At 45.6% G+C, this 23172-nt stretch overlaps 1 protein-coding gene across 1 annotated transcript in view; it reads left to right on the top strand.

Annotated features, from left to right (window-relative positions):
* LOC144770931 (uncharacterized) overlaps positions 1–23172 on the top strand; it is an 85053-nt gene that overhangs the window by 9783 nt on the left and 52098 nt on the right. The window contains exons 3-4 of the mRNA XM_078655763.1: positions 13648–13758; positions 15111–15236. Coding sequence (XP_078511889.1) covers positions 13648–13758; positions 15111–15236 — 237 coding nt within the window. The remainder of the gene's footprint in view (positions 1–13647; positions 13759–15110; positions 15237–23172) is intronic.

The following is a 23172-nucleotide window of genomic DNA, read 5'->3' as shown; positions in this document are numbered from 1 at the left end:
CAGCTTAGCAGCAGCAGTAGAAAAGGCTCTACCTCCTCATTTTGCCTTTTTTAAACCTCGGTATTGTGGACAGATTTTTATCTGAGGACCAGAGCTGTCTGCTGGGAACATAGCGATGGAAAATTGCCGTAATTGCATCTGGGCCTGAGCCATAATGGGCATCATGAGCCAGGCACAGTGTTTTGAAAAGGATCCTACGGTCGTAGAACTTTGCCACAGGGCTACTCATCCTTGGACTCCCTCTTGCTGTCCTGTTGCCGCCACTTGCCCTGTCCTGTTGCCGCTTCCTTCGGCTTGCCGTCCTAGCCAGCCCGTGGGGGGCTGGATCTCACACCGACTGCGCCGGGACTACATTACCCAGAGTCCCCGGGGCGCGATCGATCAGTATAACCTGCAGTGCCGGGAGGCGCATAAAGACGCATCGGCCCTCCCGCAGCACGGGACGCGCCCGGCCAAGGGCGGACCCGTCCGCGCCCGTCAGCGGCCGGCAGAGGTTGGGCTAGGCCACCCCCCTAAAGTCGCCATCAAGACCTGAAGTAAGCAGTTTTATAATCTTGGCCCTGGTACCGAGAAGAACATTGTTGACATTTATCCATCAGCACGCACACAAAGTTAACTGCGCTATATTCGCCTTGGTCATTCCCTGGTTAGATAGAAACTTATCTTGAATAGTTGATTAGTGTACGTCCAAGAAAAGTAATCATCTAGGGCATGAGCAAGTCGAAAAGTAAAGGAGGAAGTGAGGGGAGAGTTGTGGGGACCTTGGATGCATTTCTTATCAGGGTGAACCTAAGGGTGGAGACCATATTTCTTCCCAGGTTGTGAGCTCGATAATTGCTCCTGCCGCATCCCTAGGGCACAAAGTTGTTCATAATGTAATCTCCTGGAATGTCGCTGGACTGGCAGGGAAATTTCAAGACCCAAAGTGGTTAGAGTTTATTAGGAAATTTCCTGTGATCTGTTTACAAGAGACCTGGCTGGTGGATTGTGAACTCTTTTTAGAGGGTGACAAGGCTTTCTTTGTCCCGGCCGAACGTTCACCCAGTGGCAGAGCCAAAAGTGGTCTGGTCATATACACCTCTATAGCCCTGAAATGCGTAATCACCCCCATAAGTAGCACCAACAGTAATATCCAAGCAGTCATCTTGAAGCGAGGGAACGTGAAGGTGTTTCTGATTAATATTTACAATGCAGTAAACACATCAGGGACATGTCAGATCGATCAATTGGGTACCTTTAGAACAGCACTGGAGAAAAGCTACACATTGTATGATGCTAACGGGGGATTTTAACATCCACCCATGCGGTAATCCAACAAAACTGCAATGGGTGAACTGGGCTGTGACAGAATGGGGGGCATACATTTTGAACACTCCCGTCAGGGCGACGCCCTTAACCTCTTAATGAATGAATATGATCTGATAAGCACCATGTTTTTGGTAGGCGTTGGTAGCAAACTGGTTGTCCCCACATTTAAGGGCCATTCAGGGGGGTCCTTTATAGATCATATTCTAATTACGGAGGGTATTCGAACCCGCTTATTGGGTTTCGAAATTTTAGACAGCATATACAGTGATCATAACCCTGTTTGTATCCACCTGGCAGGGAACTTATTGTCTTTACAGGAAAAGTCCATACCTGTAGGGGTGCTGAAATCTACAGACGGAAGACTCTGTCTCAAGTGTTCGAAAGTAAACCCGGAGGCTCTTTATGATGGAATTCATAATACATGTGCCCAGGAACTCGAATCCTGTGTATCTCCCGCCTCTGCCCCCATGGACATTCTTAGGGCCTTTGAGACGATTACAATCAAAGTGGGTACGATGCTGTCCACCCCAATAACAGCCCTGAAGTCTAGGGACCCAAGATGGTTTGACCACAATTGTTCTAAGGCCGCCAGGGAGTTAAAGTCAGCATTGAAAAGTACTCAGAGAGACCGCCTTCAGATTTGTTCACTACGCTTATCGTACAAAAAAGCGCTGGCAAAGTGTAAGGGTGAACTTAAAGAAACAACCTGGAAGGATCTCTTAGACCCCAGTACTTTGAACAACAGTGAGAAATTTTGGGGCATGGTCAACAGACCACTGTTTGACATAGGTGGGGTACCCGAACTAGGCACTAACATCCCGAACATGATGGGGTACTGCACTTTAGCTCCATATTTAAGGCCAATGCCACCTAATTAGACTTGTGTGAGGGCGGGCAGGGTGCATTACGACCGCACTTCACCCCAAATGAAATCGAGAGAGGAATTATGGGGTTGACAAGTAACAAAGCACCGGGCCCCGATGCAATGCCCCCGGATCTTTACAAGTCAAATATGGCACTATGGGTGCCGGTTCTCACATCAGTAGTCAATGCAGCAGCAACCCAGGGTTGTCCTGGGTCCAGAACATCCACGATCGTACCAGTTTTCAAGAAGGGAGACCGGAATAGCACTACTTGCTATAGACCGATCTCCCTGATTGATTCTGTGGTTAAGGTCGTGGGAGGGGTGGTCCTGAACAGACTGTCAACTTGGGCTGAGGAAAACAGGATTATATTGGATATTCAATACGGGTAGGGGCATTTCTTCTCATCGAGCCCTTGGTGTCCGAGGGGTCTTACCTTGTTGTGACCTGAAGCCCAGTAACAACACCATTGCCAGCATTTTCCCCTCGCCGCCGCCGCACTTGGGACCTGTGTGCGGCCGCCGAGCAGGGGAAAACTACGTTTCCCAGCATTCCCGGCACCAGGAAGCCGGACGGGACCACGCCTACAACACGCCTGGTGGCGCTAAAAGCGCAAGAGATTACCGGCGGAGCGGGGCATTTCTTCTCATCGAGCCCTTGGTGTCCGAGGGGTCTTACCTTGTTGTGACCTGAAGCCCAGTAACAACACCATTGCCAGCATTTTCCCCTCGCCGCCGCCGCACTTGGGACCTGTGCGCGGCCGCCGAGCAGGGGAAAACTACGTTTCCCAGCATTCCCGGCACCAGGAAGCCGGACGGGACCATGCCCACAACACGCCTGGTGGCGCTAAAAGCGCGAGATATTTCCCGCTCGCGGGCTAAGCCCGGGCAAAGGGCGGGCCGTCTGTGGCCGTCCGGGGCAGACAGAGGCAGGGCAGGGCCACATATCTACACCCAACAGGATGCAAACGTTGATCCTCGCCTAGAAGGCCAAGGCCAGCTACGAGGAAAAGTGATTCCTGTTATCTTTAATAAAAAGCCATCACAAAACTCTACAATCTGTATTGTCCATAATCCACAAGAGGGCACCCCTGGATTAGACATACCTAAAACCCCTGAAGAGATTAATTTAGCAAATGTGATCTGTGGAAACACTGACCATGGGAGTATACAGACGGACGTAGGGGAGTTAGCTATTAGTTGCACCAATAATTTCGCCCTTTTTTGAAGGTGAATCAGGGGAAGCTGCAGATGTAATTGCGCACGTAGCCAAGAGGGTTAACATGGCAAAAGATGCAAGCGTAGAGCTAAACGAAGACTGCCCAAGGTGTGGGTCCTCTAATAGGGTCATCCTGAAGAAACTAGAGAAGTTAGAAAGGGATATGATCTTCATTAAAAAGTTACTCAATCCCCAATCCCAGAAAGGAATAATCGATCACGCAAATAAAACCCCGCAGCCTAAAACAGATACACTAGCCACGACAAACTCCACAAAACCCTCAGTTCCCAGGTTGCTCCCAGCGGGTGCATTACCAAAAAAAGGCCCGCTGCTCAGTAGTCTGGGGGTTATGGATACACCCGCTGTACAGCGTAGTCCTAGTACTATGTCATATGCTGAAAATGTGAAGTCGCGGGGCATAGTACCGGAAAGCAAGCCCTCACACCAGAGCGTATTACCCCTCAAGGTTCCAAGGTTAGGAGGTGATGGGAAGTTTAAGGCAGGTCAAAATACAATACCTCAACCAAGTGCTGTAAGAAATTTAGGTACAACAGTTTACATGACAGGGGTCCCTAAACTAAATCTGAATTCAGGGTATGAATCGAGAGAGTCTATTCACAACAAAACAATTCACTGGCTTAGACATGTGAGGGGTTGCAGATCCATCATCAGGGAGGACATAACTAGCATCAAGAGACTATCCCTGTTCAGCTCCCACACAGATTGTATCGAAATTCAACTCTGTAATAAATTACTGGCAGACAATCTAGTGGCTTTAGAGTTTCGGACCTGCTCCCCCAATCACTCTAACATCCAGATTAGATCCTCCCCCCTCTGGCAATAGGAAAAGATAATGATTGTTCAGATTTAAACAGAGTAGATTGACTATCCAAAGATAACAATAGTAGCAATTTGGAAAAAAGCCTTAACACGTGCACTGATGAAAACATACACATTATAGATAATGAACCCCCTGCCCTCTACAGTACAGAACCCCGAAACCAGAATAGAAGAGGACATAATATGGAAGAGGAGGTCAACTCAGGCACAATCCGTATCCTCTCCTGGAACATTGCAGGCCTAAAACCAAAAATGGCCATCCCAGAATGGAACGACTTTATTGAGAAGCATGAGGTATGCATGTTCCAGGAGACCTGGAGCACGACACCCCTGTATAAAACAGGATATTCCAGCTTTTTTGTCCCTGCTGTAAGCCAAGGCAGGGGCCGCCCATCGGGAGGACTCATTATATGGTTTAAGGTAGCATTGAATTGGGTTATCACCCGTCATAATTGAAATTTAGAAGATATCTTGCACCTATCATTCAGGGGCCTCTTGAAGGGCAACCGAGTAGATCTGTTTAACGTGTATGCTAGAGGAATGCCAGCCTCTAAAAATTCGGTCACAATATCACTACTGAAACTGGCCCTAGAGGGCATCCCCCGCAATCTAACATCATTGTGGGAGGAGACCTCCATTGCATTTATGAACCCCTGAGTGAGGATGATTTACTGGGGGTTACTGAGGAAGATACTAAACGGTCCATTCCTGCATTGAATCTGAGACCTATTAAGAGATGGTCGGTTAGGGCATTGCAGATCAATGCCCTGACATTGGAATACAATCTCCGTGCACTGAATGGCAGAACGACCTCAGACCCCAATGGGGCAATGACCTTTAATAGACTCAATGGACAGTCCCGCATTGATTATATCCTCCTGGATACAGGATTATGGGGGAATGTGGTCGATATGAAAGTTAAACAGATGCCGGACAGTGACCATAATCCTCTTTGTGCTGAAATTAAATGGGATTTAAAAAGGGAGGCCTTAAGCTACCTACCATGCACTAAAGAAGTAGTCCCATCTAATTGCAATAGAAGGTTAAAGTGGCACAAGGTGGCATGTCGAGAGGAAACTTTGACTAGTATACGCCTGTTGGTGACATCAAAGGGCGTAGAACTTAGTATGCTCAATGTTGTGCAGGATGATATCCCTAGTTTAGATTTTAGTGAAACTTATAAGAACTTCATAGAAAACATAGGTTCCTTTTTCAAGACCACATGGCCTGGAGGACGGGAAAACAATTCACCTAAAAGTGGCAACCCATGGTTTACAGTAGACTGTAAGAAAAAGAGAAAGGCCATTTCATTAGCTGTCCGTAAAAAGGATCCCACAGCCTTAAGGATAGCTAGAAGGGAATATAAAAGTACAATAGAATTGGCAAAACGGTCATGGGAGGAAGATCATTGGGAGGAACTTAGGAGGGCAGCCTTCCAAAAAGATTCAACTGTTTTTTGGGATCTCATAAATAAACTAACAAGAAGGGGAGTGGACTCTGCCCTAAATCACATAACGGGAAAGCAATGGTATTCCCATTTTTTGAACCCCTATTGCTGTGAGGTTGACCCTGAACAACCGCTAGGCGTACAACTGGAACCAGAATCAGCCAATACAAATATTGAACCGGCTGACCCCTTTACCTTTCTCGAGGTCCAAGCAGCCATTAAAAATATAGCCCCTGGAAAGGCCGCCGGCCCGGATGGTTTACCTGGTGACCTTTTATTACATGATCCAACCGCATGGGCTAACCTTATTTCTCTTCTGCTGAATCTTCTGATACAGGGTTACCCAGTCCCTGAGTCCTGGAAAGGAGCAGAAGTGGTCACAATATACAAGAAAGGGGCTAGAGAGGACCCTGCCAACTACAGACCGATAAGTCTGATCGATGTAATACAGAAGGTGGTTGGCAGGGTTATCATATCCAGAACGGTGGCATGGCTAGAGGAGGGAGACATTTTGACACATCTACAGGCGGGGTTTAGGCAGAAGGTGGGCACAATAGACCAAGTCTTCAGATTTACAGCGATATACTGGAAAACTGTGTCCATTGGCAAAGGCTCATTATAGCTGGCTTTTATAGATCTGAAAACCGCCTTCGACCTTGTCCCACGCACCAAATTATGGCAGGTACTTCAGGATATGGGCTTCCCACGTTATCTCCTCGATTTGATAAAAAGATTACATGAAGGCACCTATGCAAGGATCAGATGGGGGAGTGAGGGTCAACTGACTGATAAGATACCAGTGAATAGGGGGGCTTGCCAGGGATGTGTGATGGCCTCCACTCTGTTCTCCCTCTTTATAAATCGGGTGGCAGACCATTTGAGGGAGGACCCAGTGGACGCCCCCTCCCTGGCGGGTGAGAAAATACTGAACCTCCTCTTCGCAGATGATACCCTCCTCATGTCTAAAACCCCCTCTGGTCTTCAGAAACTTTTGGATAGGTTTGATATGTTCTGCGAGGAGCGTGGGCTAATAATCAATACCACAAAAACAAAATTAATGGTATTATCTCAGATCAAGAGACCCAGGAAGATTAATGTGGCACTCAATGGATCCCTATTGGAAGAGGTGGATGCTTTTGACTATTTGGGAGTAAGGGTAAATTGCAGAATGAAGTGGGACTCCCATTTAGCCAAAATGCTGCTAAATCTGAAAAGAGTCACGGGAGACATCTCGAGAGATCACCGGGCCTCCACCAGTAGGCCCATTGCCCCAGCTCTTGTTGTTTATGAGGGAAAAGCTCTAGCTGCAGCAACCTATGGGTCGGAATTATGGGGTTTTGACAACACCCAAGAACTAGCAAAAACTGAGAATATGTTTTTAAGAGATCTGGTGGGCCTCCCAGTTTCTACCCCCTTGAAACCACTTTTTCATGACATGGGCCGCCGCTCAATTAAAGATATAGCCAGGCTCCGCCCATTATTATATTGGGTGCGCTTGAGAAGGACACCAGAGCTGGCTCATTACGCAGTAGTTCTAGACTAACTCATTACCTTGAACAGGTCGGCAAAAAGTGTATGGTTGAACAATTTGAGGGAGTTGGTTAACAAGTTGGGGCTGAGTGAAGCATGGTTGTCCCAGTCACCGCCCCCGAAAGAAACCATTAAGAAAATATATTGGGAATGGGTTCAAGCTGGGAGCTTGAAAAATCAAATTGGGGTGTTCTAACTGATCAGTTTTTAGAGTGTAAGCCGGTGAGGAAGTTGGAAGCTTTTTTAGATTTTATTAAAGTACCTAGAGACAGAACCTTGTTTTTAAAACTAAGACATGGAACACTTCCCCTGAATGTATTTACAAGGCGCTGGAAGGCCTCTCTGTCCAATCACGCTAGTTGCCCTGGATGTGCAAACCCCATTGAGTCCGTAGCCCACTTTTTGTTTGCCTGTACGGCATATAGTGGGCACAGGAGAAGATGGTTAAAGCCAGTTTGCAGAGAACTGGGAGTAAGGCACCATGCGACTGCACTCCGTATATTGGTAACGGCCACATCGCCTACGATGGTCGTCTGTGGAGTCGCAAAGTACTTAGGGGAAGCTTGGCAGATACGTTTGAGGCTTGTAAAACTGAGAATGGGGTAGGAAATTGAGTATGATAATCAACTAAACAACCCAAAGAAACAAATATCTGTATTTCTCTGTCTGACAGTTTTTTAAACATTATTATCTAGTTTTAATTGTTTATTGCCCTTGTATATTGTAAAGGAAAATACTTTTTTAAAGTTTTTATATTCTTTTATGATGAAATGGTATGTACTTTTATGATAATTTTTATCGAATAAAGTATTACAACAACAACAATACGGGTTTCGTCCTGGTCACTCCACACTAGCACAATGCCTAAATCTATATATGGTCCTTGGAAAGTATACCATGGCTCGACGGGGCACCATCTATATGGCTTTCATGGATCTCTCCTCCGCGTTTGACTGTGTAAACCGGGGGAAATTATGGGATCTCATGGGCGCTATGGGGGTGGAACCCTCCCTGGTCGTTTCGTTTCAAAATGCTTTATTCGGTTTGTACAAGTACAACCATATAGCAACATTCATAAATGCAATTGAGGTCACATTTATAAAGAAGAAAGAATAATGAAACTTTCTAAAACAATTACTTTGATCCAAGCCAATCAAGTTAAAACCTGCAATATATCACATTTGTAATACGGTAGAAAATAATCACTATATATAACAGCAATTTAAACGTTTGGTGCAAAGCATGCCAAGTGGGATGGTACTAAACAAGAGGCCTATGCTGGGCATAAAGTGCAATAGTGTGTGCAAAATATGCAAAAATTGAACATTGTATTTAGCAGCAATTTAGAAATTTAGTGCAAAACATGCCAAGTGAGGTAACACAAGTCAGAGAAAAGCCTGCGCTGGGCATAAAGTGCAATAGTATATGCAAAATATGCAAGGATATAACTAAAGTGCAATGTCTATATAATCTCTTACGTAATAATCTCTTACATATGTTAGCAGCAATTTATATGCAGAAAATTAAAAAGACATTAGTCCAGAAGGGTACAGAGCCGGGCAACAATCATTACCCGGATACAAAGTATAAAATACATAATAACCAAAATTCATGTATAAGAGAAATGCATGTGGTTTAACAGTGGTTCACGGTTGATCAGTAAGTGTCTTTACCAACGAGGATCATATAATGATTGATTTCCTGTGCCCGATGCATTTAAGAACATAGGTGGCTACACGATAACACACATTGGGGGACGACAGGTCAAACAACAATTGCATTGCAGCTCTTATATCACGCATACTGTATTCTAAAAATAATTGCTTTAAATAAAACTTTCTAAAACCAGATTAAAAATTACAGAATAATAAAAAGTGGCAGATACTCTGTTTAGATTTCCCATCGCATGGGCACGGGCAAGACCCGGGCTTTTTTACAGTAGGGAAAGCCACCAAATGGTGAACTATGCCCAGCCTCAGGCGTGCCAGAACGAAGCGATGGGAATTAATATTGACAAATGTAAGATAAGATGGAAATCCTGTACTTAGATTATATTCCAGGTACAATTTAAATGTACTTTGTGTAACATACCCCTTCATTCTAATCCCTTTTGCATGATCCATATAGGTGGTTTTAAGGTCACGCTTCGTTAAAACTAATTCTGTTGGGATATCTTTAAAAATATCCTGACCAAAAAGGGCATTGTACCAATGGAACATTTTTTTTTAGCCAAGGGATTTTGGAGTGCTGATCCAATTTAATGCAATCTAAAATTACTTCCTGAGTAAACTGGGTTTCATCTTTAGCCCAAATGGATCGCCAAAGGGAAAGGGGGCGTAGTGCAATCAAATCTGTGGCATGATGTATGCCCAGCTCCCTATGGATAATTTCATTTGATGCTGAAGCAGGAAGACATAATAAGCGTTTAAGGTACTTATTTTCTTCCTGCTGAATGGATAGGGCAATCTGCGAGTTGTATCCCCATATCCCTGCTCCATATAGAGCAGAGGACATACACCTGGCATTATAGATAGAGATCATCTCTCTTATTCTACGCCCACCCAGTTTTGAAGCGAATCTGAAGATACAGTTTGTATTTCTAGTCATCTTCATGCCTACACAGGATTGCTCGTTTACCCATCTCCCATCCCCTGAGAAAGTAATGCCTAAATAACAGAAGTGTTGCACAGATTCAAGTTTATCCCCATCAAGGAAGAATGACTTACTTTTCTTTAATTTCTTTCCACAGGTCATGGTCATAGTCTTGCCCTTGTTAATTTTGAGCTTTCTGCCCTTAATAAAAATATTAAATTTGTCAATTAGCTTTTGGAGCCCATTCGCGGTCCTGGAAATCAGGACCGCGTCGTCCGCATATAAGAGGACGGGTATTTGTTTACCATTTATCATAGGGGCGTCAGCAAAAGATTCTTGTAGGGACTGGTCAACCTGGTTTATAAAAAGGGAGAACAACAAGGGGGCGAGAACACACCCTTGCCTAATCCCTCTGCCAATTTTAAAAAAGGGGGTGCATTCTCCATTCGGTCCAAATCTGACTTTACTTGATAAGCTGCTGTACATTCTGGCCAGCAAATGAATAATTTCAGGGGGTGCGCCCATAGCAAGTAATGTTGGCCAGAGCAGTGTGTGTTCCACATGAACAAATTCCCTTCCTTGGCTTTTGTGTACTTGCCGATAATAAGCTCAAGGTTCACACACTGCTCCATGGTTCCTATGCCCCTGCGGAACCCGTACTGGATTGGTGACAGGACATTTTTGTCCTCGACCCAGGACTCTAATCTTCCCAGAAGCACGCGACTCAATATTTTTAGTGACGAGTCCAAGAGCGAAATTGGGCGATAATTTCGTGCTTCAGCCCTTGAACCTTTTTTAAAAAGTGGCACCAAAATAGATTGACCCCATGAGGTAGGTAGCTCGTCCTCAATAGCAGCATTAAAGTAGCGTGTTAAAATAGGGGCCCATAAATCAATCATAGATTTAAAAAAAGTCCACAGGGACCCCATCTGGGCCCGGGGCTTTCCCCCCCTTGCTTTTCTCAATTGCATCCCGCACCTCATTTAAAGATACCAAAAACGATAATTTCTCCCAATTAAAACTGGTTGGCATTACAGTTAAAACATTAGAGTCTGGGGCCGGAATAGAATCAAAAGTAAAATCAGAGTTAAAAATCCCAGTGAAGTGTACAATCCAGGCTTGACAACTGACATGCGAGGTTAGTTCGGGAATGTTGTCGTTTTTTAAAAACGGGCTGTTTACAGTGTCCCAGAAAAGTTTATGATCTTTTGTTTCTGCAGCCTGATCTAATTTAGCCCATGCCTCGTCCTGAAGTTCTCTCTTCCGAGTGGCTAATACGATTTTGTAATTATAACGCTCTTCCCTGAATTAGACAAGCGCTGGGTGGTAGAGACAATCGTCTCTCGGTGTTTTCAATTGCATTTGCTACCACTACGATTGTCTGTTGAAGCATGCGGTCAATAGCAGTTAGCGTTGGTAACGGTGTTTTGGTTTGGGCGGTGATCCTTGCAACAGAACGTGTGTTAATGGGCGTTTTTTGACCATGTTTTTAGTGGTAGATTTGGATACAGTTGGAGCCATTTGCAATATGTTTTAAATCACAAAATGTAATACCTTAACGGGCAGTGCAGAATTGGCCAGGGGGTGGTGCCCAGCCCAGTCTCTTCAGGCCTCTGAGGGCCACAGAGGGCCCACCCTTTGCCCGGGCTTAGCCCCGCGCGCGGGCCCGCGACGCGGGAAGGCCAGCCCCTTATGCAGCGCCTCCGGGCGCCAAGCCTCTACGCGACTTCCGCTCGTGTCGCGGAGGCTGCTGGATGTTGTAGTCTCTACTCCCCCTGCTCAGCTGCAGACCCGATGGTGGAGGGCTGCAGCGGGGGGAGGAGACAGCAGGCAGCAGGCGCGGTAGTGAAGGCTCTGGATTCCCGTCCCGTGTGGCTGATGGTAGACCTGGGTCCCTGGATGTTGACCGGCAGGCTGATGGGCAGACCGTCGAGCAGGTATAAGTTGTACCAATAAAACATTGGATTGGCCGAAAGAGACATATATAAAGATAACGAAGGATAAACATGCATAGAGTAAGAGAGAGAAGCAGGAGCTAAAGACTAAAGGAAGAAACAAGATAACAGATGGCACACTGTGCGCCGAAGGCAGAGTTGTGGACAAGGTTTCAAACGGGGGCGAGACTCGCACAGCGTTTACCTAGTGAGAGCGAGCAGCCGCGTCGTGTGTTTACAAAGCACAAGCGCGATAATTTTAAACAGATGGAGCCGCTGCTCGCTCCCGCAAGGTAAACTACGTACATGCACGAGGGCTCATTGGAAACAGTGCAAAACATGCGTGAGTTTCCAATAAAGCCTGCAGGGATTCCAAGAGGTCACTCCAGCGACTTAAAAATGAAAAAATAATGAAATAATACTTTCATAAAATGTGCGGTATTATGCTGCAAAATTTGCCCTTTCTTGCCGCATACTACCAGTGGCCATGATGTTATGTGATGGTCTGCTAAGGATTTCTTCTTCTGAACTAGTGGGAGTCTTGTACCCTTAACCTGGGCTTGAAATCTGTTACAGCTCATTTGCCATGTAGTTCGCACCTAGCACCTCACATGGGCAGTGTTCTTTTTTTTTAGCATTGGGAAATTACGTGATTTGCCCAGAATCAAAGGATTTTGAGGTCACTCCATGACTCAAACCTGGTTCCCAAGTTCCAAAGTCGCTGTTTGGGCAGTTATGCCACATCTCCTTCCCTTGTAATCTAAATAGCGACATGCCATCTCCAAATATTTAATTTCATGTACACAAAGCCTCTGTTAGTCCTACTGAACGCAATCTCCATGTATTCACAATGTTCCTTTAAGGAGAGCATTCCAAACGTATATCATATTCTTGGAAACCTCTCCCACAAAAGAGAGAATCGCTGGTAAAGGGTGATTTTGGTGGCCTAACATTGTGTCTCGAGCACAATTTTCACCAGTCGCCACTGAGTCAAGAATTCCTTTCTGGCAAGCACCCTGGCACTGGATGAGCAATGAGTTCCAACTCTTGAATATGAAAATAGTGCTTTCTTTTTGGTGCTAATTCACAAAAATGTCATATCTTATGCAGACATGTGGATCATTCCTCAGAAACTTCAGTGCGATAAGGATTTTTCACCCTGGTCTATGGAATCCTTCACATGTAAATTGGGAGAATGTATGACCTTCTTGATACTACTCGCAGGCTCTCCAACATTCATCCCTTCAACCAAACGTAAATTCATTTCCCATAGTTACTACTCATTCTGCAGCTTTAAAAGAGCTTTTCAAAACCTGTCACCATTCTTCAGGTAGGATTGTTGCCTTGTTTTTTATTTCCGGTTTGAAAATATTAAACTTAAGTAACCTAAAAAATCAGTTACATTCTGTGATTGTCATATGTTGCGTAAATTAGATCGAATGAACCCCGTCCGCTGGGTCCCCCGAGGCGAGGCCTACTGGCTTACACGTTCTTTGTTGACTCCTGACTTAATGCAATTTATTTTGTATTATGACTCTGGTTCTGTTTTCATTCATCCCCTTTGATATAACAGCAGGGGAAAATATATATTTTATCACTACCACAAGGTGTAATACAAAGGTATAAACTCATTTGAGTAATATATATATTTGTATTTGTTACTGTATAAATGCTTTTAGAGTAATATTACTCTGACTTCAGTGTGGTCTGTTTTAGTACCATCATCTCTATAACCTTTTTTATAGATTTCATTTTGTTTTGTCCCATGTTAAGGTTCCTCGTATCTATGGTACTTCGCACAATATGCTGGTAGTCTGTAGAGTTTAGTTCTTTCTCTAACTTTTCTAGATCTGTTGATCGTAGTAGTTACTGAGGAATGTGCATGAACTGGTCTTTGCTTTTCTTGTTCGAACAGGGCCTCTTATTGCCACCACGGTCTGCTCTCTGAGAACTAAAGTAAAGGAAGAGGTGTACCCTAGTGATGGCCCATGCTCTGAGAGAAGACCCAGGTGTAAAGCTTCCCCACGTGAGTAAGAAGTTTATTCGCTATGACTGGGTGGTTGTTGTTTAAACCCCTCCTTTTCACGCTCACTACACTTACGTTGAAGTCACAGAGGGACCCTGTGTACCTTTAATACAGATCGCTAACAATTTATATCATTTTTCTTTTTTAAAACAAATGTTATTGGGTTTTACAATGTCCGCATTACATGTTCACAACCACCATCTATCAACTCAAAAGATCATGCCCAACACATGTTGGGTACCCTTAGTCTCTAACCTCTCCAATACGTTCCATCACAGAACCATTATAACACTATGACTAACAATTTATGTCATACCTGCATCATGTAAACAATATTTCAGTTTCAAACACAGCCATCATCTCGGGTTTTCAATACACTCTTACTGCTTAAAAAAATTGAACCCACAACACATTGCATAGTAATTCTCACGTGTAATTGCATCCCCAACGCAGTTATTCAAATAAAGCGAAAGGTTAAACGGGCAAATTAAAGAAAAACATGACTTGGACGGTAAATCCCCGATCGCACTCCCGAGGAACGGTTGCCAGCTGGGAGCAGGACCAAAGGCAAGAGCAGCTTGGAGCTGCGCCATCGGGATGACCAGTGGAACCGTGAACGCGGAGGGGGAATGCGGGGACTGACAACAGGTGAAGCACCAAAAACAAAAGAAACATAAGTGCCAAAGAGCGAAGCCCGGCCCCTGCACGCTCCCCGCCTGCGGGACAACCAAAAGGAACCATTAGTGAAGTTGCCATGGGAGGGAACAACCTACACAAAGTAGGGACAATTCCAGTAATAGACCAATAAAAAGTAAGCGTTTCAGAATGCCACAGAAAACAACCAATGGCAATCAATGGGCTTGCCAAAAACACCCCACTGGATACCCGTTTTTATTGCTTTCTTAAAATAGCCTGTTTCCCCAACTCACTTTATTACTTTTTCTTTTTTTATGTGCGAGTCCTTCGTCTTAACCGCATTCCTCATCTTAGGCCCTCCCCACGCACTGCCTCTTTTCCTGTTTCCTTCTAATGACATTTTGGAGCTTCGTCTCTGGTATAGAAGACTCTAGAGTTTTTTTTGTTTTTGGTTGGACCGCAGGGATGAAAATTGGGTTTATGCTTACGGCCAGCAAAGTGAGAGCAAAACGGAGGTGAGAACCATGTTAAGTGCACATGGGTTACAAGAAAGTGAAGAGAAGAAGTGATAGTAATTAGAAAGAAGAGGGATATTACTAGACATTCTGTTGTTTCACAAGCATGCAGTTATTTGAGAATTATTTGGCTTGTTAGTGGGGCACACACCAAAGGCAGGATGACAGGGTAAATTGTGGAATCTTATCTTCAAAATGCAGATAATTCTGTGGCTGATCCTGATGCGGCTTTCAGGGAAAATAGTGAAAAATCCATATGCTTGAAGAATCCTCAAGGCTCTGGAAAAAGAAAAAGGACTCATCACAGGAGCACTAAGAAGGAAGAAGGTATGTGAGGGGTTATGTTTTTCATTCAAAAGGTTTTACAAAGAATCCCGTCTGCAACTTATGTTCATGATAACAACATTCAACTGAAACCCACACCTCCTGCCCCTTCCTCCCCAAGGTGACCCAAGAGGGCTCTCATTTTCACGTAACATTCATAGGTGTACACTTACAGATGTTGAGATCGAGCTGGCGCAATAGAACATCTATGGCCCTGTCTTGAACCAAAGTGCACCTTGTTTTCAAACAGATGATCGAGCTTGTAGGGTGCCTGAGTTTGGTCACCTGGCTCACATAAGCCTTCGTCAACCTTCACTTGCAGGTCCGTCTTCTCTAAAGTCTCTGCATGGTCCCTAGACCATCTTATATTTCTGCGTGCGGTACCTTGCCTGGTAGACCATTTTTTTTCAGCCTGCATGCTCCTGTCCATATTAAGCATCCATTGCTGTACCAGTGGTAGCGTCTCGTTACCGCACAGTCGGATTACGTCTCTGCGGGCCACCTTCAGTGCAACATTACAGAACAGCCAGGTTGTATTTTGGCAGCGTCGGCTCTCCCCAATTTCCCAAACAAAATAGCCGGACATTCAAGACCAAATCAATGTCAATGTCAAGGTCATTCGCCAGAGACCTCCCAATGCCCTGCAGGTGTGGGCATGACCACAGAGTATGTAAGATCGTACCATCCTGGTGGCATCACCTCAAGCACTTGTTATTATCCAGCTTTCCCATATGTAATATGCCCGTTGTTAGGTTTTTAGGTACCGTTCTGAAGCCCGCCGTAATGGACTCCTCCATCGGATATTGACATGCATTGGCACAATGGGAATATTCCATACATCCTAGATCTTGCTCCCATCTCTCTCTAAGGGCACACTGTATTCTAGTGGGGACTCCTCAGGCAAGCCCTGCAATTGGTTGGAGTATTAATGCAGTGCGTGACTCAGCTGCATATATTTATATCTTTATGAGTCTGTGTGTTCGTACCGTTTCTGAAGGTCCTGGAATGAGACTATCCCCTGAGTCTTCCAGGTGGCATGTAAGCGGCTGATCCTGATTGGATCCCACTGCTTAATTCCGTCTATTTTTTTTATATTGTCCTCATATCTCAGTAGCGTCTGCAAGTCTCGGGACGTATTTACAATTGCTATCCGCCACATGGTCCACTGCATTCACGTTGGGCCCAACCGAACTGACCCAGCCGATAGGCCCGTTACCTAGAGCGGTGTCTTGGTGTAATTATAGGACCTCTTGTTCTATCGATTCTGCTCACAAGATACCACTCCACCTAGTGAAAACGGCCCATACCTTGTTACTCTTCCAGGCTTGCCCTGTGTATCCAGACGACAAATCTGATTTGCCACTTTGAGCCAGTCTGTGCACATGAAGCAGATGGATCAGTCCAGCGTTTACAAACCCTCCTGGTTAGAAGCACCAGATAGAACAAGAGGCCTCTCTGTTCTCTGCTCAGAAGGCGCGCAAGGCCATATCCACCCCGTTAGAACTAAAACTGGGTTTAGCGTTCTAACAACCCCCATGATATCCTTTAGAATGTCCTCAATGTCCTCCCAAAACACCTTGATCCCAGGACGAGTAAAAAATACATGTTCATCATAAGCTCTTAAAAAACCTCATCTTCTACATCTGGAGGTTGGCTGCAGTACAAACTTTGAGATCTTTTGGGAGGCCCAGTATAGTCTATTGATAGTAAAAAAGGATTTAGTTTTAGATTTGCTGGCTTAACCACTCAATACAATAATTTTAGGGAATGTTGCCAGTCTTGGCTCTTAAAACTTCCTAGGGTAGTACCTCCAGCTCTGTCATCAGCCTCCCCCCACCCCCCCCCACCCCCATGTACCAATCGTAGCCGCCTTAATGGAAGACTCTGCCCATCTCTCAGGCAGGTACAAGGGGAATCCAAGATGGGTGCAAAATCGGATAATAAAAAATACCCGTGCAATACAGATTCAGGTCATGGAGAGCTAGGCCACCCTTCTCAAGCCTAAGCCTCATATTTTTCCACGCCAGCTTGCCCCACGAGAAGCCCATAAAAAGCTAGTTATTTTTCCCTGAATTTTATTGATTGCTGATCGTGGAAATATAAGGGGTATACTATTAAAAAGCCACGTAAATTTAGAGAGGATCAACATCCTGATCAAATTCACACGCCCGTAAATTGTCGGTGGCAGATTCTTCCATCTAGCCAGTAACACATCCACCTCCTTTGCCACACTTTTCAAATTGTGTAGCGGTATTGCATCCACAGGGTTGACAATAACAATGCCCAAATATTTAATCTCTGCGCGTGTCTCCCTCCTCCAACCTTCCACATTACTTCTGACTTAGCACGATTCACTAAATATCCAGATGGGGCTCCAAACTTCTCCGTCAGACTCTCCACCCTAAGAGTAGTTTGAGCAGAGTCTGATTTATAGAGGACCAGGTCATCTGCGTATAACACAATCTTATTGCAAAAAGGGGAGGTGTGAAACGGAATTACCTTACTATCCCTTTTAAGTAGCTGGGCAAATGGCTCAATCTGGATGTCAAAAAATAGAGGAGACAAGGGCCAACCTTGCCATGTACCTCTATAAATACTGAAACTTCTGGTCAATGTCCCGTTAAGGAGGATTCCAGACGATGAATTCTCATAAAGCCTCCGGAGAGTAGAGAGAAAACAAGGACTAAAACCCAATACTTCCAATACCCCTCACAGATATACCCAACATACTCGGTTGAATGCCTTGGCCGCATCTATTGTGACCCCGGCCAGGGGAATGGACCAAGAAGTGGCTAGGTTAATCGATCTCATCAAGTGCTGAGTACGTTTTTGGATTTGCCTCTTTGGCACAAAGCCCTTCTGATCCGGGTGAATTAACTAGAGGGGCTAATTTAGCCAATCTCCCTGCAAAAATGCTTGTGAAAACCTTATAATCTGCATTCAACAGGGAGATTGGGTGGTAGGAGTCTGCCTTCCTGGGGTCTTTAGCAGGTTTTAAGACCACGATTTTAGGATCTGCCTAACCCCCTGCTATATCGAAATAAATAGTGTCTCCCACTCTAATAAGAGCTTATAGAATTCTAATGGGATGGCATCTGGACCAGCAGCCTTCCCGTTCTTAATAGGTGACAGATGCTCCCTAATTTCCCCCTGAGTAGTTGCTGCTTACAGGCTTTCTTTACCCTCCACTGTAAGCCTCGGTAGCTCAATACCAGTCAACCAATCTCCGAGCCTATCCGGAAAGATCTCTTCCGAATACAGTTCAGAAAATAAGGAGACCAAAAGTACCTGCATATCCTCGACCTTATTCGAGACATCTCCCTGTGGATTGACAACCAGTTCCCTGATATCCTGGACCTTTTAAACCCTTGCCTTCCATGCCAACCAAACACACATTCTCTCTATATTCAAACTGTCTCATACACCCAGTATGCCACCATTCTCTACACTTCATCCCCTACTTGATTTTATAGTTTAACCGTGTCTCCTCCAATTGTTTAAAGAGCCTTTCCCTATCACTATTGGACCCCTTACTTAGCCGCTGTGTAGCAGCCACCTTGAACTCTACTTTTTCCTCCTTATTTTTAAAATGTGCCTGGCTTTACAAAACCCATCAGCTGTAGGCATTAAAAGCGTCGCATATTACCTCAAGCGAAGCTAATCCAGCATTAACAAGAAAAAACAGCACTAGTTTTTTTCACAGTGGAAACCACCTCAGAGGATAGCTCTTTTTAACGTCCAACTTGAATTTTGTTTGTCTTCAAAAGGCCCAAGGGACATAGACTGCTGCGTGATCTGAGATATGCCCAGGAAATTGGTTGACCTCTTTTATTTTGCCTGCCAAAACTCTACAAAGAAATAATCCAACCTAGAATAATGCCCATATTTTTTACTATGAAAAGTGTAGGCCCTCATCGGGCCCTTTAAATATCTCCATGCATCAGCCAGCCCAGCATCCTGGAGCAAACTTCAAACAGCCTGTCTCGTCCTGGGGGCTTGAGTACAATTCCTCCAGGTGGCTTTGTCTAAAATGGGGTCCAAAAGAGTAAATGAAATCACACCCGATAACCTACAGGGCCATCACCTCAACTAGATCCAACTTCAAGTTTGCAATATAATAGGGATCATACGAATTCGGACCATAAAATCCAACCCATACAAACGTAGAGCCAGCACACTACGTAGTTGCCAAGACTCACCTCCCTGAGCTAACAGTCTTTGAGGATATTACCTTGAGCCCAGCGCGCCTCCTTACCACGATCGTCACCCCCTTACAATACTCAGTCTCGTCCGAAGTAACATAGCTCTCCATTCATCTAAATTTAGAGAAGAGAGCTCTACACTCGCTAGCAGTCGAATGAGACTCTTGAAAAATAATAATGTGGGCAAGGCTTTTTTCTAGGTAACGCATCACCAATCTCTGTCCGCCCCGGGTTCTGAGACCATTAACATTCCATTTTTAAAAAGATGACTCCTTACTGCCACCAATCATCTTCAAATTCATCAAAGCCCTTCTTCAAAGGTGTTATCCGAGGCTTGCCGACACTGAAGCAGCCACATGATGCTATTGAGGACATGTTTTTTTCTTTTTTTCCCCAATGCTCACCGCCATGTGCCCAATCCCTAACCCATTCCCAGACCCACCCCTTGGTCCCTCCCTGGGGAACCCTCCCAAGACTAGCAGGCATAAGAATGCCAGGAAAGTCTTAGTTACACTCAGGATGTGCTTAACCACAGTGCGTCCCCCACCCCGCCCCCGCGTTCATGATCTCCCTAAGACTCAAGATACAGCCCCCTTTTTAATGGTATCAATCAATGCATCTGTATCGTCCACTGCTTTATACTTATGCACCTGGTTGTTCCACATGGTACGGAGCATTGCCGGGAACTTTAGTTGTACCTTTGCCCCTAGTTTAAGCAGCTCCTCCATTCTCCTGCCCAGCGCCCACCGCCTCTGATCTGTTGCCTCGCATACATCTGATCTAATAGCAAAATAGAACCCTCCAACCGAAAAAGGACCATTCCTTCAAGCTATACTCAGTATTGCCACCTTCACTACATAAGAGAGAAAATTCTCCAGGATATTCATTGGTTTCTGCCTTTGAAGGTTCCTTTTAAAAGGGTCTCTATGTACACACTGTATCTCTGGGTCACGGTTAATATCTGGCATGTCTTTCAGGACTGTGTCCCACAACAAAGAAATGACAAAAGACTTGATATCCGCACCTTCATTGGCCTCCGGAAACTTCAAGAGCCTAAGATTATTCTTCCGGGAATGATTTTCAATCCTCTCGAGATCCTCCCTTAATCCTTGATTCTGCTTAGTCAACATGCCTATCCCAGAGGTGTTTTTTGCGACATCCTGTCTAATAAAAACTACCTCCTCTTGTAATGCTCCAGTATGTGCAGTCACCTCATCAAGCTTCTGTGTTAGGGCAGATCAGGAGGCTTGAATGTGCGCTTGGTTGGCCTCCGATACTTTTTTATTCTACTTTTCATCTCTTCTTTTGGGCCCAGGAGAATGGCAGCCAGTGAATCCTCAGGTTGCTTCCTAGCTACTCCGCCTTCTTCCATCACCTGCAGACCGTGCTTTTCTATCAATTCTGCCTCTCCTACTGCGAGAGTCTCAAACTTGTTGCTTGTGGGGCACTGGGCTACACTGCACCAGCCTTCAGCCGACCCACTTCCTGCTTCAGGGGTGGTGATTTTGCTGCCGGAGGGATTTATGCCAGAAACAGTAGCAGTAGGTACATTCTCCATGCTCAAAACCTGCTGGCTCGCCACCTCTTCCGAACCTCCCTTTGCGCTTTGTGAGGTTGGCAGAGTCAGAACTTTAAAAAAGTATTTAAAAGAAGGGGTTGCCTTAATCTGGTGGATCGGAGTCATTCTCCCACTACTACCAGGGCTCTTACCAGGCAGCCTTGTTGGCTTCTCAAATTTAGGAGCAATGGTCTCAACATCTCGTGCCCTTCCTGGCAGGCATTGCTGCCCCTTCACTATATCCTTTACAGTGGTATAAACATATGAAGGGGGGAAATTCAAACCCAGAACTTACCCTCGCTGCCTCTGTAGTCCTGGTACGCAGTGTGTACCTTGAGGTCATACCGCCAGCCTTGCCCATAGATTGACCGTTCCTTTGCATATGGCTAGGGCACTGGGCCCACTGGCCTTCTTCTGCTGCCTCCTAGTCACTCCACGTACCACTCCCCTGGGGCTGGGAGCTGTTGTATGCCTCCGACAGCATTGCTGTATGCGGTGGGAGGATTTCCTGGTTTCCCTGCTGACATGTGCTGCCGCAGCAGCCATGAGTCTGTGCACGGGTCGCCCAGTTACGCTACATCTCCCTTGTGGCTTCCTCTCAGCGTGAAATTCCCGTGATGGCTGCTTCAGGCGAGAACGCAGCTGCAACCGCCAAAGAGGGCCCCCAGAGTAAAATCATCAGGACCAAGATCTGTGGGCTACATTAGCCTTTTCTGCTGGGTACGTGCAGTGAGGGTGGGGCCACACCAGTGAATACATTCCTCTCATGGTCTTGCGGCCGCTCAGTGCACGGCCGCCATGTTCTAGTTTTTTAAGCTCTGCAAGGAAGTCTGCATCCCATAGGGGAGTTTCCATTTTCAGTCTCCCGTGCACCCTGTTTCACGTATAGCTTTCTTCCATATTTTAATAACCACGTTTGCAGGGCTATGCATCACCCCAGTCCACCCTACTCTATAGAGCTCTCTTATGTAGCCTCTTTCTGGCATAGCTCTCCTGTCGCCAGCAGGGACAGCTCAGACTGGTCCACAAATGCCCAGTTGTTTCTCCCCAGTAGCTGTGTCGCCCAGGAGTAGTCCCAAGTAAGGCAGCGCAGTGCTCCCTCTTGTTGCCCCCTAGTAAGTGTTACCAGCGCAGCTCTCGGCACGCTCCCCCCATCCCACAGTAAAGAACATGTGACTGCATTAACCGCTGTGAAAAAGGAGTCAGAGACAGCAAATAATGTATTCTGCAGCCCAGACAGGAACTTGGGCAGCACTCGGCCCCCCTCAACAAGGATAGCGGGAGGGTCCTCCTCTACCCCTCATCTGCTTTGTATCCGTCAAGGACCCGCCCCAAGTTGCGACACTGGAATTCTTTGGGCTCTGTCAATATGTACATCCCCAAGTGTTTGAACCCCTGCGACAACCATTTCAGAGGGCACCCCCAATCATGTTGTGGTCTCCACCCAACGGGGGAGTACGCTACAGCCTTGTGCCAGTTAATATGCACTCCGGCATACATTTTGTGAATGTATTGCGAATTTCGTGGAATCAAACTCACTGGGTCGGCCAAGTACAATAGCATGTCACCTGCATATAATGAGATGCTATCCTCCCAGCCGGGGTCCCAGTGGAGGCCTTGCACCGGAGCATTTTTCCTCACCCATTCTGCCATCAGTTCAACCGCTAGCTCAAAAAGACAGGCACCCCTGTCGGATTTCTCATCCCAGTCCAAATTTCCGGGGCACCCCTGGGTCAGTGAATAAGACCATTACATAGTTGGGAGGGTCTCAGGTACCCTGATGTGGATGAGAACAATGAAGATTATTGCTCATTAGTCAGCACAATATCACCCCATCTCTTTTCCTTGTCAGTCACCAAAAGTAGAAGATACATTAATGCAGTTCTTGGATTTTAACCACACGTTGTAGCATAAATGGAACAAAACTGATTTCAGGGTAGTGCATCGGTGTTATTTAGAAAACCCCAATGCAGGTACCACCAACCTCTATTTTCTGATGTTGAACAAAGTAATTGAAAGTGACTCGAAAAATGTCATTGTATATGTTGTTCTGGAAAACCGAGCCTAGAAGTCTCCCTTCCCCACATACAGCCACCCTGAATCAATGTAACAAGTATAAAACATGTTTGTTTCATGTGATGTAGCTACAACTCACCGAACGAACCAGCTAAAGGTAGGT

This window comes from Lissotriton helveticus, chromosome 7 (assembly GCF_964261635.1).
Source record: "Lissotriton helveticus chromosome 7, aLisHel1.1, whole genome shotgun sequence".
NCBI lineage: Eukaryota > Metazoa > Chordata > Amphibia > Caudata > Salamandridae > Lissotriton > Lissotriton helveticus.
Note: the sequence above shows the minus strand (reverse complement) of the source record. Positions and strands in the feature narration are given on the sequence as shown.